This window comes from Molossus molossus, unplaced genomic scaffold (genome assembly GCF_014108415.1).
Source record: "Molossus molossus isolate mMolMol1 unplaced genomic scaffold, mMolMol1.p scaffold_m16_p_3, whole genome shotgun sequence".
Taxonomy (NCBI): domain Eukaryota; kingdom Metazoa; phylum Chordata; class Mammalia; order Chiroptera; family Molossidae; genus Molossus; species Molossus molossus.
The window spans coordinates 27,955,249-27,972,650 of record NW_023425366.1 but is presented as its reverse complement, the minus strand read 5'-3'; the positions used below and the strand labels follow the sequence as shown (position 1 = coordinate 27,972,650).

Genomic DNA, 17,402 nt, shown 5'->3' with positions numbered 1-17,402 from the left:
CTCTTGCCTTTCTCTCCCCGCCCCTCCCTCTGCAGAGTGAAAGTAGCAGCAGTAGCAACATCTCCACCATGTTGGTGACACACGATTACACGGCAGTGAAGGAGGATGAGATCAACGTCTACCAAGGAGAGGTCGTTCAAATTCTGGCCAGCAATCAACAGAACATGTTTCTGGTGTTCCGAGCCGCCACGGACCAGTGCCCCGCAGCCGAGGGCTGGATCCCAGGCTTCGTCCTGGGCCATACCAGTGCAGTCATCCTGGAGAACCCCGACGGGACCCTCAAGTGAGTGGCTGGTGGGACAGCCAAGGGGAGGGCCTGGCGGGCTGAAGCGCGTCGGGAGGAAGCAGCAGTCTCCTTCATTAGCTCAAGGTCCTCGCCAAGCACAGCGTGGACCCCAAAGTGAAGATGGCTTTCCACCTCTCAGACTTGTTCTATGGGTTCTTTCCGTTACCTGCACTTGCAAACACACAGCTCTTTGAAGGCACTAGAGAGATCTTGATAGTTTTTGTCCCTGGGTCTCTGGGGGTTGGGGGTCCTGGGGACTTTCCAGGGACCCCTAATCATTATTGGCGTACATCAATGAAGACACTCTCTCTGTAAGCTTCAGTAGAGATACCAGGTATCTTACCTTACGTGTACTGGAAAGTCAGTTCAGTTAAGAAACTTAAAAACAATTTTGCTGCATTAAATTATTTTTTAATATGGTTTTGTTGATTTTAGAGAGATGGGAAAGGAGAGGGAGATAATAAACATTGATGAGAGAGAGAAACATCCATCAGCTGCCTCCTGCACGCCCTGTACTGGGGATCAAGCCCACAACCTGGGCATGTGCCCTGACAGGGAATCGAACTGGGACCTTTCAATCCATGGGTCAATGCTCAACCACTGAGCCACACTGGCCAGGCTGCATTAAATATTATTTTTGTTATTATTATTTTAATCCTCACCCGAGGATACTTTTCCATTTATCTTCTGGTACAGTGGGAGGGAAGGAGAGAGAGACATCAATCGTGCCTCCCACACGACCCAGACTAGGGCCAGGGACCGAACCACAACTAAGGTATGTGCCCTTGACCGGAATCGAACCCAAGACTCTTTGGTCTGCGGGTCGACGCTCTAACTGCTGAGCCAAACCAGCCAGAGCCGCATTAAATATTATTTTTTCAAAAACTAAAGTCAGGTATTAGATGCCAAAACTTCCCTTCCGTGAATCTCCGGCTGTGGTCAGGGTGACCACGTGGCTTCCAGGAAGCATGGCCGGACTTTGTGATTCTTGAGGTCTCCGAAGGTTTTAGCCCAGAAACCCAGACCCAAAGTCTCTGGTGGCTGTGGTCCTCTCCAGGCTTTCCGTGCCCGTGGCGGGGTTTGCGCACAGGCTGCCCGGCCTCTCGGCCCCCAGCTGTGCCTCTGGACTCAGCTCTTGCCCCTCACCCCACCCCCCAGGGAGGCCGGGCTGGACTTCAGCTACAGAGAGCCTCTCTGCCGTGACAGCTTCTTGTCCCGTGTCTCCTTGATACACAGAAATATTTTATTCTAGTACATTGTTCAAGAATTCTGATTTTATACTTTATTTCCTCCAAAAATATTCTTAGGCACTGTTTTAGGTTTCTCCAAAGAGACAGAATTAAGTGTGTGTGTGTGTGTGTGTGTGTGTGTGTGTAGAGGGAGAGGTCTGTTACAAGGAATTGGCTCGTGCAGTCATGGGGCTGGCCAGCCCGTTCTCGGTGTGGGCCAGCAGGCTGGAGACCAGGGGAGCTAGCTGATGGGGCAGGTGAAATCTGAAGACTTTCTGCTAGAGAATTTTTTCTCAAAGAGACTTGTCTTTTTGTGCTATTTGAGCCTTCAACTGATTGGATGAGGCCCACTGATGCATGAAGAGTAATCAGCTTTACCAATTAAAATGTTAATTTTGTCCAGAAACACCCAGAATAAAGTTTGACCACACTGCTGGGCGTCCAGTGGCCCAGTCAAGTTGATAACATGAAGTTAACCATCACCGGCACCTTTGTATTTTAATGTTTAAAATGTGACTTAAAGTGTTGGTTTTATCTCCTGTTGCTGAGAAGCATGGGAGCCTGTTCTCGGCAGCGAGCCCTGTGACGGACGCTTGCTCCGCCACCTGCGTCTGCGCAGTTTGACTAGTCTGCTTCCTCCAGCGTGTTCGGGAACCTTTCCCTGCTCGCTGGACGGCAGAAGACTAACGATGTGTTAACTTCCCCCAGGAAGTCAACATCTTGGCACACAGCACTCCGTTTAAGGAAAAAATCTGAGAAAAAAGATAAAGACGGCAAACGGGAAGGCAAGTTAGAGAATGGTTATCGGAAATCACGGGAAGGACTCGGCAACAAGGTATCTGTGAAGGTGAGTACGAGTGTCTCCAGAAACCGGTGTCAGATCCTGTCATCCCTCGGTCCCTGGGCGGCCGGAGGGGCTGGTGCTGGCCCAAGAGCGTCGTGGAGGGCGGCGCACCTCAGACCCGAGGCCCGGGCTTGCGTGGCAGTGATGTGCCACCTGCCACGCCGCCGCCCGCTGCCGGCCAGCAGATCCTGCGGGGCTTTGCAGAGGGCTTGGGGACGACGCGTGTGTACTCCGAGGAGCCGGTACACACGCACACCTCACCAGGTGCACGCCTGGCTTTTACAAAGAATGCCTTCCGGTCCCCAGAAGAAGTAGAGATAGACTCTCGGAAGCAGACATGCAGAGCAGCTGTGGCTCGGCTTCCCTTCGTGCCCTCCTCAAGCCACAGGAGAAGTGACAGATGCTGAGGTGCAGGATCACTGGCTCCAGCAAATCCCAGCTCCAGTCAGCTTTACTCTTCATCATCAGATTGCCTTAAACCTGTGGCGGGTGTGCCTAGGAATCCGGGGGCCCTGGATCAGGCCATTCTGCAGGCGGAAGGGGTCCAGGGTGGCTGGACTCAGCTCACAGGATGAGAAAAATAGGCGTCTTCGAGTTTAAGCAGTGTTTTTGTGTTTCAAATTCACCCAAATTCTTACGAGGGGAAGCTTCAGTGCATTTCAAGGAGTGAAAATGTGGTCGGTTGTGAATGGAACCCAGGCAAACAGAGTCGTATTTCTGCTTATCTTTCACCAATCGTTGTAGCCTTGGAATGAAAATGTACCTCGAACTAGGCCATGTTTTTGATTAATAACTATGTGCTTTTCCCTTTTCAGCTTCTCAATCCCAACTGCGTTTATGACGGTGAGTGCTGTTTTCTCTCTGTTCTGGTCTTACAGGCTGTAGGTCCAGGGGCATGTGTCAGGGCATTCGGTGTAACCTAGGGAAATGGGTTTGCTCTGGAGCGCGGGGCGCAGGCAGCAGCTGAGGTCCCATTTGTTTGTTAGGAAGATGTCGATGGGCATGGGGCCCAGAGAACCAGCGATGCTGACTTCTTTCTCTTGCAGTTCCCCCAGAATTCGTCATTCCCTTGAGTGAGGTCACATGTGAGACAGGGGAGACCGTTGTTCTTAGATGTCGAGTTTGTGGACGCCCGAAGGCCTCAATCACCTGGAAGGGCCCTGAACACAACACCTTGAACAACGATGGCCACTACAGCATCTCCTACAGGTGAGGAGGCTCCTCGCGGGTCGGTTTCACAGGCCAGTCTCACGACGACTTCCAGTGAGTCCCGTGGTCGCCTTTCGCACTGGGACACTTTCCGTTGCGGCACATTGCAAATCTGGGTGTGCGGCTAAAATTCAAGCTCCACTTGAAGTTCCACCCAGCCCTTGAGCTCCTACTTTTCTGGACCCTGAAGGAGAGCGGTTGGGGCTGCCAGCTGGGGGTGCTGGGCCGGTGCGACTCGAGGCGTGTTCTCGTCTGTGCTGCAGTGACTTAGGAGAGGCCGCCCTGAAGATCGTCGGCGTGACCACGGAAGACGACGGCATCTACACCTGCATCGCGGTGAACGATATGGGCTCAGCCTCCTGTTCGGCCAGCCTGAGGGTTCTAGGTGAGCTGCACTTTGGAGCTGGACTCTCAAGTCCAGATTCCCCATCACCCAGGGTGGCTAGAAACACACGACAAGGAGTCGCTTCGGGCCCTTCCAGTGACGAGCAGACCAGTCTCTGGGACATCCTGGGGTGGTTGACCTCTGGGCGCCGCTCACAAGGTCAGGCTCTGACCACAGCCACTGGGCACATGAGCCTCTGTGCTGGAACAAGGTGTGTTCTGTGCTCTGAGTTCTCAAAACACATTCTTCTCATATCCAGTTTCTCTTTGATCCAATTATTCAGTTGACGCTTGGGCGCTAAGAGAGTCTAATCTAGGTCCTTCCTGTGGATACGAGTGAAAAGGGAGTAGGGAGTGGAGGGAGCGTGGTTGAGGCTGTGCGGGCTCTGTGCCTGTCGGAGCCCCAAACAGCCCTTCTGGGGGTGAGTCCTCCTGTCCCTTCCGTGAGCTCAAGGTGACTTCAGTAGGATCTGTCTCCGGTCTGAAGCCCTCGCTCTCTCCACTGCCCTGCAGAGCCTCGCTCTCTCTCCCACTAGGCTGAACCACTGGAGGCAGAACCCCCATCATGAGCCTTTTTAAATTCCCGGAGTTGCCCTTGACAAATGGAGGTGCTCAGTAAGCAACATGTGTTGATTGACCGCCAACTGCCATTTGTTCACCGCCAGCTGGGTAGCGGGGGCTGCAGTCCTCGCTGGTCCGTAGCTGCGCCAGGGATCGGAAGCCGTGTCCTAGAGCAAAGATAAAAATCTGAACTAAACGGTGAATCGAGTCTAGAGTGCCCCATGTGTAGACAATAAACAATTGTCTTAGAACTTTTATCCCACATATCTTAATTCTAAATATTTTATGCTAAGTCAAAGAAAGGGAGTATTCTGATTCGGGGATAATGGCACAAGAAAGAAAGTTTTTAATTGGAGAGTCAAGGATCACCAATGTTCTAATTTATAAAAGATGTCACAGAGATTCTACAGGTGGCTTTTAAAAAAATAAATCATAAAAAAAGCTAAGGGAGTCCAGGGAGATGTATTAATACATGGAGAGGTGAGCAGGAAATCTTGGGAGACGACGTGTGTGTATCTCTGTCACGCAAGTCCGTCTGTTTCCATGGGAGGCCGGCGTGCGGTGTGCAGTCTGGCACGCACAGCATGCCTTCCACGCAGGGAACCATGGGTGCTCAGCACCCACGTGTCCCCACTTTGTGGAAGCACAGGTCTGTAGACTCCTGCCCCAGGACGTGGCCCAGAAGCCACTCTCAGGGAAGGTGCTGCTCTTCCTGCAGGTCCAGGGAGTGATGGGATCATGGTGACCTGGAAAGACAACTTTGACGCCTTCTACAGTGAAGTGGCTGAGCTTGGCAGGTACGATCCAGAGCCCCTTTCAAGAGAGCTGCGTGGAAGACGTAACTCACTGTAAGAGTAGACAATAGAGCCCTGGCCGGTTTGGCTCAGCGGTAGAGCGTCGGTCTGCGGTCCAGAGAGACCCGGGTTCGGTTCCTGCTAAGGGCATGTGCCTCGGTTGCAGTTTATCCCCAGCCCTGGTTGGTCGTGCGGGTGGCAGCCACTCGATGTGTCCCTTTCACATCGATGTTTCTCTCTCTCTCCCTCTTCCTCACTCTCCCTCCCACTCTGTCTGAACAAAAAAATGGGAAAATGTCCTCGGGTGAGGTAAGAAAAAGAGTAGACAATGGAAGGAAACGCTGTGTTTGCCAGCTGTTGGGAGTTATGGGTATTACATTTGCAATACAGCCTGTAATCACCATTCAGTACTAAATGTTGAGGAAGTAATGGAGACATTTTCAGCTTAGGTTCCAAGAGGGAATTAAAACCCAATACCGTAAGCTATCCACAGTGCAATGGAGAGACTCCTGCTCTGCACCTAGGATAGCACCAGCCATGGCCTATCCCTGGGGAAATTCAGGGAGGCGTCACTCGAACTGCTCCTGGAGGACTTCATGCTCCCCTGGAGTCCGGGTTGAGAAAGGCTGTGGGTCCCTCAGGTTCCAGCTGCACGTGGAGCTGTAGGCAGAGAGCAGGGGACTCTGCACCAACCAAGAGAAGGCTTCAGCAGAAAGGGGCAGCCAGGACTCGGGGAGTGCCCTCAGGACAGCCCTTCTGACTGGCCTCCCACACAGCACTCATCCACATTCTTGCGTCGTGTCCTGTGTGGCCAGAAGGAGGTCAGAAATGGGCCAGTCGAGCTTGCCGCAGCAGCAGCCTCTTCCACTCCGGTGGGCACACTGCGTGGGTGGCTGTCAAACACCTCTTGCCGCACGAGGCAGCCGTCTCAGAGCAGCGCTGATTTACCACGTCCTGCGTCATGCTGTGGCTCGGGCATCGTCTGCTGATCCCCCTGGGCTCGGTCAGCTGGCACACCCACGCCTCACCCGCGTCCCTAGCCTCACCTGGGACCTGAGCCCTGGGGCTTCTCGTGTAGCAGAAGCATTCCAAGAGAGCAAAAGCAGAAGCTGCAAGGCCTCTGTAAGGCCCAGCCTCCAAATCACAACCATGCTCCTTCCAGTTTCTGGGGGTCAGAACCAGCCCCAGCCCACCCAGATTCCAGGGCGGAGGATAGACTCACGGCCCCGAACAAGGGCCAGTGCAGGAGTGTGGCCGTCCTAACCCAGCATCTGCCTCCATCTCACCCCGTCATGGCAGCAGGCTCAGACTTGAGGTCCAAGATCCCACCGTCCAGACCATGTTGAGGTGCAGCTGAGGCTTCTCGGGTGGTCCCTGGGGTGCAGCTCCAGAGACTGAACTAGAGATGAAGGGCCTGCCCCGCACACGCCTCCTACAAAGCAGGATGGCAATAGACAGTCCTGTTCAAAGCAGGGAGGGGTGACCAGGAGGCACGCGTAGCCCCTCTCGAGCCTCTTCGCAAGGTCAGGGAAGTCCTCCATGGGAACAGAGGTGAAGGCAGCCCTGTCACTCACTGTCACTTCCACCACCTTCCGAAGCCAGAGGGAATCACAGGCCTGTGTAGACCCGGGCAGGTAAATGAGGTCTGCCTTTCGGAGGAGGGAAACCACACAGCTGAGGGGCTGGGACGCAGGCAGGCTTTCTCGGGCGTGGACTGCCAGACAGGGTGGGCCTGGTGGGCAGGCTGGGAGGCTGCTGCATCCAGGCCTTTCTCCGACACGCACGGAGTCCTCTGAAAACTCTTCTCAACCTGTTTTCCAGGGGCAGATTCTCTGTCGTTAAGAAATGTGATCAGAAAGGAACAAAGCGAGCAGTGGCCACTAAGTTTGTGAACAAGAAGTTGATGAAGCGTGACCAGGTCACCCACGAGCTTGGAGTCCTGCAAAATGTCCAGCACCCGCTCCTTGTCGGCCTCCTCGACACCTTCGAGACCCCCACCAGCTACGTCCTGGTTTTGGAAATGTGGGTACACTCAGACCTTCCTCCTCTCTTTGTGACCCTCCGCCTCAGATTCACAGAAATTCCGCAAGATAGGGCTGCTCTCGGACCACAGCGGGAGCTTTCGAGCGAACAGGAAGGTGCTCAGTCTTCCGACTGTGCTGTCCCGCAGGGAGCAGCAGGCCTAGCGTCTCACCCGGGCTCCTGCCCCTCTCAGCCAACCTGGACATGCTGCCTGGTCCCCAAAGGTCCAGGGAATTCGCATGCCTGTCTGATGCTTCGGTCATTAAGCTCAGCCCAGGGCCAGCCCTGCCCCTCAGAGCTCCTGCCCATCTTCACTGAGGTGGTTAGAAGTCAGGGTGGGAAGACGCTCCTCAGCAGATGATCACCCCCAGAGCTGGGTGGCCTCCAACCAGAGCAGCCCCACTAGTCCCTGAGGTACTTACGGGCCCTGGGGGCCATCTGGGTAAAGGGTTCAGTCATTTAAAGAGAAAGACTGAAGCTGGGACCCAAAAGCAGTGGGCCTCGACTGGGACCGTTGTGTCCCTCAGGGGACGTTGGGCGGTGTCTGGAGACGTTTTGGTGTCACAGCTCAGGGTGGGGGTGCTGCTGGCCTCTTGAGGGTGAAGGCCAGGGATGCTCACCCTGCGGGGCACAGGACGCCTGCCACTGAATCATCTGGTCTCTGAAACACCTCATCATTTAGCCTTGTTTAAATTCCTGTTCCTCCTTTTCATTTGCTGTGTCTCAGGACTTTTTTGTTTTGTTTTTTAAGTCTTGTGAGTGCCTCCAGCCCACAGCCTTCGAGGGAGAGGCTGGTGCAGCCGCAGTGGCCTGGGGGAGGCGGCGATCAGAAGGGCTCCCTGCCCGAGCTGTGCGCCTAGCGCCTCTGCTGCGCCCTCGGCGCCATGGGCCGCTCAGCCCCCTGCAGTACCGCCTGTCAGGTGGCAGGAGAGCACGGCAGGCCCTCCCCGAACCACGGGCCTGGGGCCGGGCGTCCTTGAGCATCCCAGCTACCCCGGACGATTGTCGTGGGGCTGAGACGACGTCCGGGCAGAGACCTGGCCCCTTGGGCCTCTGTCCCTGGCCGGCCCTTTGTAGCTCTAGACACTGGATGACTAAGGACTGCTCATCTTCCCCGAGGACTTCTCACAGCCTGTCCTGGAAGCCTCATCACAAACCTACAAGACCTGTTTCTGGTTGAGAAGTTTCAGTACATTTAGCCGTCTTTCCTTTTCACTGGGAAACTAAATGTTTTGGCCTCACCATAGTGTTAGTAGGATTTATTTTCATAACAGATTACTATCAAAGTCTCCTTGATTCCTCTCCATGGCCACACAAGTGGTTGATCTTCCCATACACTTCTGTTTGAAAACAAAGAGGGCACCGTAGATCGATGTTCAGTAGGGCTGGGGCCAGGCCACCTCATCGCACTGCTAGCCTGCCCTTATGAGCGTGTGACCTTGGGAGAGTTACCTCCTCTGTGCCTCCGTTTTCTCGTCCGTAAAATGGGGACAATAAAACACTCTTCTCAGAGGATTAAGTGAATTGGTATTTAGCCCCCAGTACATGGGCAGCTCTGTATAAGTGTTTTTTTATTTATTATTATTTTTACATTTTGTATATAAGTGTTTTTTAAATATTAAAAGTAAACTCACAGTAGGAAGGCTTCTGAGACCATCATGCAGCACTTACTATATTACCTTATTGTCTGCCTCTGCTCACATCATCCGTACAGCCTTCCCACCACCCATCGTACAGATGACAAAACTGAGGCACAGGGAGGTGGTATCACTTCACTGCCTCCTTCAGCAGATGCCACATTGTTCTGCCGTCCAGGAGGCAGGGTTTGAGTGGAGCCAGCTGGGCGGGGCCTCCCAGTTTCCTCTGAGGGTTGAGCTGCCCTGTCCTCCACATGATCTCCACAGTGACGTTAACACGAAGTCACCCTCTGATCGAGGTGTGCCTTCAGGTGAGACAGAATCTCAAAACACCAACAGAACATTCATAACAGGGCAGAAACTGTGTGTGTTTCGTATTAGACCAGAAACGTCTCTAACATGAACCAGCACCATGCTGACGGTCACATACGGTCCTTCCTCTGCAGGGCTGACCAGGGGCGTCTCCTGGACTGTGTGGTGCGATGGGGAAACCTCACCGAAGGGAAGATCAAGGTGTATCTGGGGGAGGTTCTGGAAGCCGTCCGATACCTTCACAACTGCAGGATAGCACACCTGGACCTAAAGGTGAGTGGGGCTCCCGGGACAGCAGCCTGTCTGACCACGGCTCGGCCACGCGTGTGGGGGCCCACTCTCCACTTGTCCTCCGAATCCGGGCCGGGTGTCCCCAGGGCAAGTGGGGGAAAATGTGAGGAGGTGGGAGATGGGAACCCAGATTTCCAATCTCTGTGGTTAAGAGTTTGCTTTCAGTAATATGAGATCTTTCACATTTCGTGAGATTTCAGAAAGGTCTGTGAGTTTTCCTGGGCTGGTTCCATGGTGACGGAGCAAGGGAAGGGACGTGTCGGTGCTGGGAGGGAAAATGAACACCCAGATTCATAAACCAGCGTGTCGAACGCACTGCCTCACGCCACCCTCCTGAGGGGCTGGTCTGGGCCCCGTGGGGCAGCGACCCGTGTTGCTACTTTTCCTCCCTCCGTGGGCCTGCAGGCGGAGCGTCTCCCCATTTCACACGTGAGCAGCTTGTTCCAGGTGACTTCCCAGGCTCTGGTGAGCACCGTGCTTACGCTTCAGATCAGAGTAGACGAAAATGACAGTAGCTTGTCCTGTCTTCCAGCCCGAGAACATCCTGGTGGATCAGAGCTCAGCCAAGCCCACAATTAAACTGGCTGACTTCGGAGATGCTGTCCAACTCAGCACCACCTACTACATCCACCAGTTACTGGGGAACCCTGAATTCGCAGCCCCCGAAGTCATCCTTGGGAACCCGGTCTCCCTGACCTCAGACACGTGGAGTGTTGGAGTGCTCACATATGTGCTTCTCAGCGGCGTGTCCCCCTTCCTGGACGACAGCGTGGAAGAGACCTGCCTGAACATTTGCCGACTAGACTTTAGCTTCCCAGATGACTACTTTAAAGGAGTGAGCCAGAAGGCCAAGGATTTCGTGTGCTTCCTCCTGCAGGAGGACCCTGCCAGGCGTCCCTCGGCTGCGCTGGCCCTCCAGGAGCAGTGGCTGCAGGCGGGCCACGGCGGTGGCAAAGGCGTGGGTGTCCTCGACACGACCAGACTGACTTCCTTCATTGAGCGGCGCAAACACCAGAACGATGTTCGACCTATCCGTAGCATTAAAAACTTCTTACAGAGCAGGCTTTTGCCTAGGGTTTGACCTATCTAGAAGTTCTTTCTCATTCTCTTTCACCTGCCAATCAGATGTTAATTTGAATTTTGGAGAGAAACACAAGCCAACATAACTGCTCAGCTGCCGTATGATCATCGTGTGAAACTGGCGCTCCGAGCGAGCTGTGCTCGGCAGCGCCTGGCCGGGGCTGCCAGCCGCGCTGGGGTGGAGGACCTTCTCTTGACTCTGAGAGCGGAGACAGCATTGCTGTATCACAGTCTTTTATTCAGGTTTCTGCAGAAAAATAAAAAGAAAACTTTTTTAAATGAACACAAATAGAATTTTGCAAATTTAACCTTTTACAAGACTTATTCAAGGAAACAAAATGCCTATGTTCAACCACTGGTGTTAACGAACAAAACAGATACTGGGCCCTCTGGGGAAGACTCACCCAGCGGCGGCCATCCCTGCAACCTGGTCCAAAGCTCGGCGTCCACCTACCTGGCTCTGAGCTTGTCCAGCTGCCTGGTCTGTGTGCGTCTCTCTGGGACGCCAGACGAGGCTTCTGAAATGTGCATTCAACCTCAAACTTTTGCATAAAAATAGAATGAATTGTTTTGCTCTGATGAAATGTAGGCCTTACTTGTATATAAGACTGGTCCTGCCTTCAGTCTGTCCTTCCCCCACCTGCCTTTCTCCCACTCCCTGCCCTCTGTCTGGGCTTCCTCTGGAGGTCAGAGGGCTCTGCCCATCCACTGAGGGCATCAGGTTGGGCCCTGCCCCCTGCCCCACCCCTAAGCCGTCAGTCAGATTGTTGAGCAGTATACAGTCAGATGAAAATACTGTAAATGCACTCATTGGGGGTTTTTTGGTTTTATTTCATATCATGTGCAATGTTGTGGCTTTAACATTTTATGCAACTATTTATGAAGACCTCTGTTGTACCTGTAATAAATATATAGAAAAAGCACATACTTCGTACGGTGAGCTTTATGGTTTTGTGCGTGTGTCGGGGGTGGGGCGGGGGGTGGGGGGGGTCACAGCCCTGTGCCATCTGTTCAAGGAGACTTAACTCTTCGTGAAATTTGTCAGTTTTGAGGACTGTAAAAAGTGATTTCATACTCTGAATATAAAACCGGATAATAGGGTAAAGTTTTAAAATGGATTACGCTATTATTCAGGATGCCAAAGTATTATTTTTTTCTTTTCCCAAAATCAATCTGGACATTTACTACTTTTTAGACTTTTTGACGTTCAACTTTCTGTACAAAAATTGGCTGGACTTTGAGCTTTTGGTAAGAAATAGAAGCCAATGAAGCAGTGTGGCAGGATTCACGCTGGCGTGGGGAGGCCTTCAACAAAAACGCTGGGATTCTGGGCACGCTTGAATTTTTCTGGATGTCTTTTTATCTGTGTTGTGTGAAATACACTAAAACAGAGGCCAGCCCGCTTCCCGAGCCAGCCAGACCCCTGGGTCTTGAGCCATAAAGTGGCATAGTTAAGCTTTGCAGCTTCCAATGTATTTTATTTATTCTTCTGTTGAGTTTTGTTTGTTTGTTTCTTGTAAAATTGTACAGAAACTTTTTTAAAGAAATTGGATTCAAAACTGGACGTGTATTTGTAACCTCACAACTTTTATTTGTGTATTGTTTCTTTTATTATTTCAGTTAAATTTTTACATTATTTTGCATGTATATTTCATTGTACAGAAACCTTACATGTTTACACAGTATGATGTGATGTAAATATTTTATTTTGCCATCAGTTATTTTAAAAAATTAAACATATTTGCCTGATTTTTGCGTTAAGCCTTTTATTTAAATTGGTCATTATTGAATAAAAAAGAGCTATCTCAGGGAGAGGCTGGAGGACTGGCCTCTCATGGGTCGGGGAAGGGAGGGCAGCAGGGAGGATTCTGGATTGGAGATCTGAACACAGCCAGAAAGAGTGAGTCTCCCACAGACGTGTTCGCAGAGCCCAGATGGGGTGTATAAGCCAGAATGTCAGCTCTCCACAGGGGGCTGCACCTCGTCCTGGTTAGGAGGCGCCCTGTTTCTTGAGGGACGTGGAATCAGAGCGGGGGAAGAGCTGTTGCATCCTAAAAGTAGCCTTGTCCGAGTAGATTGAAGGAAACAGGCACTTAGGTTCACGCACCAGTGTACGAGCCGACCAGAGATCCTGCACCCGTGAAGACCCCAACCCTGCCCCACGTGGGCATCACCTCATCCTAGGGGACTTGAAGACAGGACTCATTTTTCATCTGTTTGCTGAAATCCTGAAGGCAAGACAGGCGTGAAAGGACATTTGCCCTGAGACCCTAAGCAAGGGCAAGGGACGATGACTCCCTGAGGGGGCACCTCCTCCAAGTCCCAGGGACCCATGGCTCAGTGGGCTCCGGAGGGACGGAGATGCAAGGTTGGTTCCAGCTCACTGCAGGCGAGCGTGGCCTCGGGCCCCCAAATAGGTCGCACGGCCACCACAGTTTACAGTAAGTTACAAGCAGCATCGTATAGCCAGCATTAATCCAAAGGATTAAACCACTGGAAGGGGAAGATCCTTCAACTGTAGATTTTTGAGACATAATTTTGAAGACAAAAATAATTTGTGGGACTGGTAGAATGCTGAGTGTGGGGGTGGTGGTGTGTGACTTAGATAAGGTACACAGCCTGAACATATAGCTCAATACATTTCTATACATGTGTGTACCTGTGATCACCGCCCAAAGCAAAATACAGTAGGAATTGTGTTAAATCTGTATATCCATTTGGGGAGAATTGATACCTTTTACTATGTTGTGTCTTCCAATCCATGGATATGATTGGGAAATGTAGGCTCCCCACATAATCCCACTGACAGCAAGGGGGCATGCAGGGCTTTGGGGTGCCCCATTACAACCTGGCAATGGAATTGTAGGCTCCCCGCTCCGTCTTTGCTGGTGGAGGGGAGGTGGGAGCCACAGTGTATCTGGTAGAGTGGAGCGGTCTATTTTGTCTTGTGAGGTTGCCCCATTCCCAGTCCTCTTCTAGAGACAGTAGGGTTTCGTTGGACTTCATCGTCTTCATCCACTGGCATTTCCAGCTTGCAGCTTCTCCAGCTCCAGGTCTCAGATATAAGAGGCAAAAAGGGACGCAAGAGCCCTGGCCGGTTTGGCTCAGCGATTAGAGCATCGGCCCATGGACCAGAGACCCGGGTTCGGTTCCTGCTAAGGGCACTTACCTTGGTTGCAGTTTGTCCCCGGCCCCGGTTGCGGTTGTGTGGTTGGCAGCCATTCAATGTGTCTCTCTCATGTAGATGTTTCTCTCTCTCTTCCTCCCTTTCTCTGCCTCCTGCTCTATCTGTACATAAATGCAAAAATGTCCTTGAGTGAGGGTAAAAAAAAAAAAAGAACACCAGAGAGCTCACCATCTGGTTCCCAAGGCCCGGGGCCCCTCAGTGGGCTGCTATCTTCTCTTCACCGTGCAGTCTTGAGTGTGTTTTGTATGGGATCTCCAGGGTTTTTAGTGGTACTTGGGGGGATAGGAAAAGTCTGTCTGCCCCAGCTTCCCAGAAGCAGAAGTCCAGGATCAGTGTGTCTGTGTCTCTCTGTATTTGTTAGTTTTAGGATTCTGTGATGTTGTCTCCTGAGATGGGTACCAAACAACAGCTTATCAAAGTGACCCATTTTCTCAGTGATGAAAGGGGGAACTACATACCAGCAGTTAGGCTCATCAGGATTTTCAGTGCCTTGCAGTTTTCTGTCGTGCACGTTTTCTGCTGATGCACTTCTTGCAGGAGCCTTGCTTACCCACCAGCACTCGCATTCTGCTCCCGTTCCACAGTAACCAGACCATACCCAGGGCGGGCAGCTGGCGAGAGGGGGAGTCGGGGTCCTGGGCAGGGTGGCCTGGGCCGTCCTGGCTCTCACACTGCGCACAGGGCGGGACTCGGTGGGGTGCAAAGGCCGACTGTGTTCTCAGGAAGCACCTGGGGAAGGCCTGACTCAGGGGACTCCAGAAGGGGGAATGCAGTGACTTGCCCTCGAAGTTCTGAAGGAGCAGGACAAAGGAGTGTAGCAAGCCTTGAAGGGAGAGCAGGGTTTCAGGCAGTGGCCCCAGGATGGCCAGGGGTCAGGGGAGAAGGGGAGGATTCAGGTGACAGAACATTGGCTCCCTTGTATCTCTTTCTTCCACTGGCTCCTTCTTATTTACAATTCAAAAATATTTTAGAGGTTTATCTGTCGCTATGTGGTTCTCATTCTGTTGAAATCCCAGTTCAGAGGACTTTTCATGACTACTGTGTTTACCAGAGCAGCTTCCTGTCGTCTCCTGTAGAGTAGGAAAGTCACAGGGTTTGCAAGACAAAGTCTAATGAAAATCCAACAAAAGTCAAGATTTTAAACGGTCTCATTTACAGTTACTGATTATGGAAGACACGCATCTCTGCTTTTAAGTTTAAAAGCTTTTACTCTATGTATGGTGCCAGGTAAGTACTAGACATGTCGGGGCGGGAGCCACTTCGTAGGTTATACAAATGTCTAACCACCATGCTGTACACCTGAAACTAATATAAAATAATATGGAATCCCCCCCGCAAAAGACCTCTTTTATTCCTTTTACCCTGTCCATCCGTTTATGACTAAGTTTATCTCATGTGAATGTGCTCACACAGGAAAGAATATGTCAGAACAAGTGATCTAAAAACAGATTTTTGAGACACACCCTACTGATTATTTGAGAACTGCCTACAGGGTTGGATTGTTGAGATATGGTAATGACCTAGTTTTCATATTTATATTCAAATTCTTCCATGAAAAGAAATGATGCAAAACATCAATCTTGCAAACATGAAAATTGCCTCCCATGCCAAGCTCTACAAAGCCGGGAGTTCTCAGGTAGGCTCACCAAAGGCGGGAACTCAGTGTCCATCTTTTTTGACAAGGTTATGGCCAAGTGGGCAAAATGGAAACCATAAATGAGAATGGGCATGACAGCTGTGCGGATGTTAACTTCACTCCCCTCTCTCCTCCAGACCATCCTGGTTTCCTTTGAGGCCGTCCCCTCCTCGGTGGGGCTTTGCTCAGAGCTCAGATGGGCCACCTCCTCTGACCGCACAGGCTCTTTCCCTAGATGGCCTCCACTGACCTTGTTCCTTTGTCTAATGCTGTATTCATTGCCTGTGGCTTTTTAATACATGACCACAATCTTGGTGGCTTAAAACAAAAAAGTTCATTCTCTCAGCTCGGGAGGTGAACAGTCCAATTTCCGGACCACCGGGCTGAACTTCAGGTGTCGGAGGGCTGCACTCCAGAGGCTGGAGGTCACCTTCTTCACCCAGCATCTAGTAGCTTCCGCCATTCCTTGGCTTGTGAAAAGACCCGCATTTTCAGGTCCTTCTGCCCCATCCTCGTGCCTGCCCCTCTGGGTGTATGAAACCCCTCTGCCCGTGTGGATAATCCAGGATAATCTTCCTATTGCCAGATCCTTAACTTAATCTCATCTTCACCATTTAAAGTAACCTTCACAGGTTCCAGAGAATAGGACATAGATGTCTTTGGAAGGACCTTTCTTTCCCCCCAACATACTATATCATCTCTGTACCGACAATTCCTAATTTTGTGTCTCCAGCAAAGTCCCCCGTGCTCCAGGTCCCATGCCAAGGAAGAGCATCAGATATGCCACTTTGGCATAAGGATTATTTTTAGCTGAAGGCAATTTGAAAAATAGCAGATAAAAGGAAAGCTTCCTGCCCTCCCCTCTGTTTGCCTAAAAGCAGCAAGGACAAAAGTTAATCCCTGGAGAAAACTTTAGACCTTATCAGCCAGAGGAATCCACATAACAAGTTTTACTAACTGGCTTTATCTCTGCTTTTGGAAGCCTAACACTGTTCTCTTTGTGGTGACGTTTCTCCACAAATGTATCCTTCTTTGTGGGAGGATGCCATGTGAGCCACCTCCTGGGGCTATTCAGTGTCTCCTGTGTACACATAAGGTTTACATGTTAATAAGCATATATTTGTTTTCCTCTTGTTAATTTGCCTTTGATTACATGGGTCTGAGCCAAGGATTCAGAAGGGCAGAGTAAAATTTGTTATTTTTCCTCCTCTACACCCAACTCTCTACTTGGACATTGAAATTCAGTTCTCCTCTAACCCCTGCACCGTGAGATCTACCCAGATTTCTAGGCTAGAAATTTTGAAGCCAAAGTTTGTCCTGCCTCTCCCCTGCCTTCTGCATGTCATGCACCTCCAAAAACATCCCCTTGACCCCCCTGCCTCATCACCTCATTCCATGTCCACATGCGCCCCACAGAGGCCCCTGACTGCTCTCCTGACTTCCACTCTGTGCACTCTCGGTCCTTCACCCACTCAGAGCAAGGTCGGTCTGGGGAAATGCCATCAAGGTCGTGTCCTCCCTGCTGAACTGGGGACTTCCCATTGCTGTGAGGATGATGTGGTGGTGTCTCTGCCCCACCACGAGCCATTCTCTCCTCGCTGCCTTGGCTCTAACCACTTGGTTTGCTCAGAGCCTCAAGCATCTGCCATCTTGCTTCTGGGGCCTTCATGCACCCTCCGGTCTCTACCTAGGTCCTTTGGACCTCCACACTGACCCCCAGTCCTGACCTGACTGCCTTCTCAAGTTAGATGTCCTTGGCGATAAGTCCTCCTGACCCCAAGGGGGCCTCTTTTAGCCTCTCCTGTGCCCTGTTCTTTCCTGCATTGCACTTTCATACACTCAGTGATGCATATTTTGTTTACTTGTTTCATGTCTATCTCCCTCCTCTTAGTCAGCGGTTCTCAACCTGTGGGTCACAACCCCTTTGGGG

The 17,402-nt window shown here is 51.6% G+C and overlaps 1 protein-coding gene across 1 annotated transcript in view; it reads left to right on the top strand.

Moving 5' to 3' along the window:
* Window positions 1–11,601, top strand: part of TRIO (trio Rho guanine nucleotide exchange factor) — a 342,804-nt gene extending 331,203 nt beyond the window's left edge. Inside the window, exons 49-57 of the mRNA XM_036280916.1 lie at window positions 36–283; window positions 2,224–2,362; window positions 3,175–3,202; window positions 3,406–3,568; window positions 3,832–3,953; window positions 5,232–5,310; window positions 7,129–7,329; window positions 9,413–9,551; window positions 10,102–11,601. Of these exons, the coding sequence (XP_036136809.1) occupies window positions 36–283; window positions 2,224–2,362; window positions 3,175–3,202; window positions 3,406–3,568; window positions 3,832–3,953; window positions 5,232–5,310; window positions 7,129–7,329; window positions 9,413–9,551; window positions 10,102–10,650 (1,668 nt within the window). The 3' untranslated portion in view covers window positions 10,651–11,601. The remainder of the gene's footprint in view (window positions 1–35; window positions 284–2,223; window positions 2,363–3,174; window positions 3,203–3,405; window positions 3,569–3,831; window positions 3,954–5,231; window positions 5,311–7,128; window positions 7,330–9,412; window positions 9,552–10,101) is intronic.
* The last annotated feature ends 5,801 nt before the right edge of the window (window positions 11,602–17,402 follow it).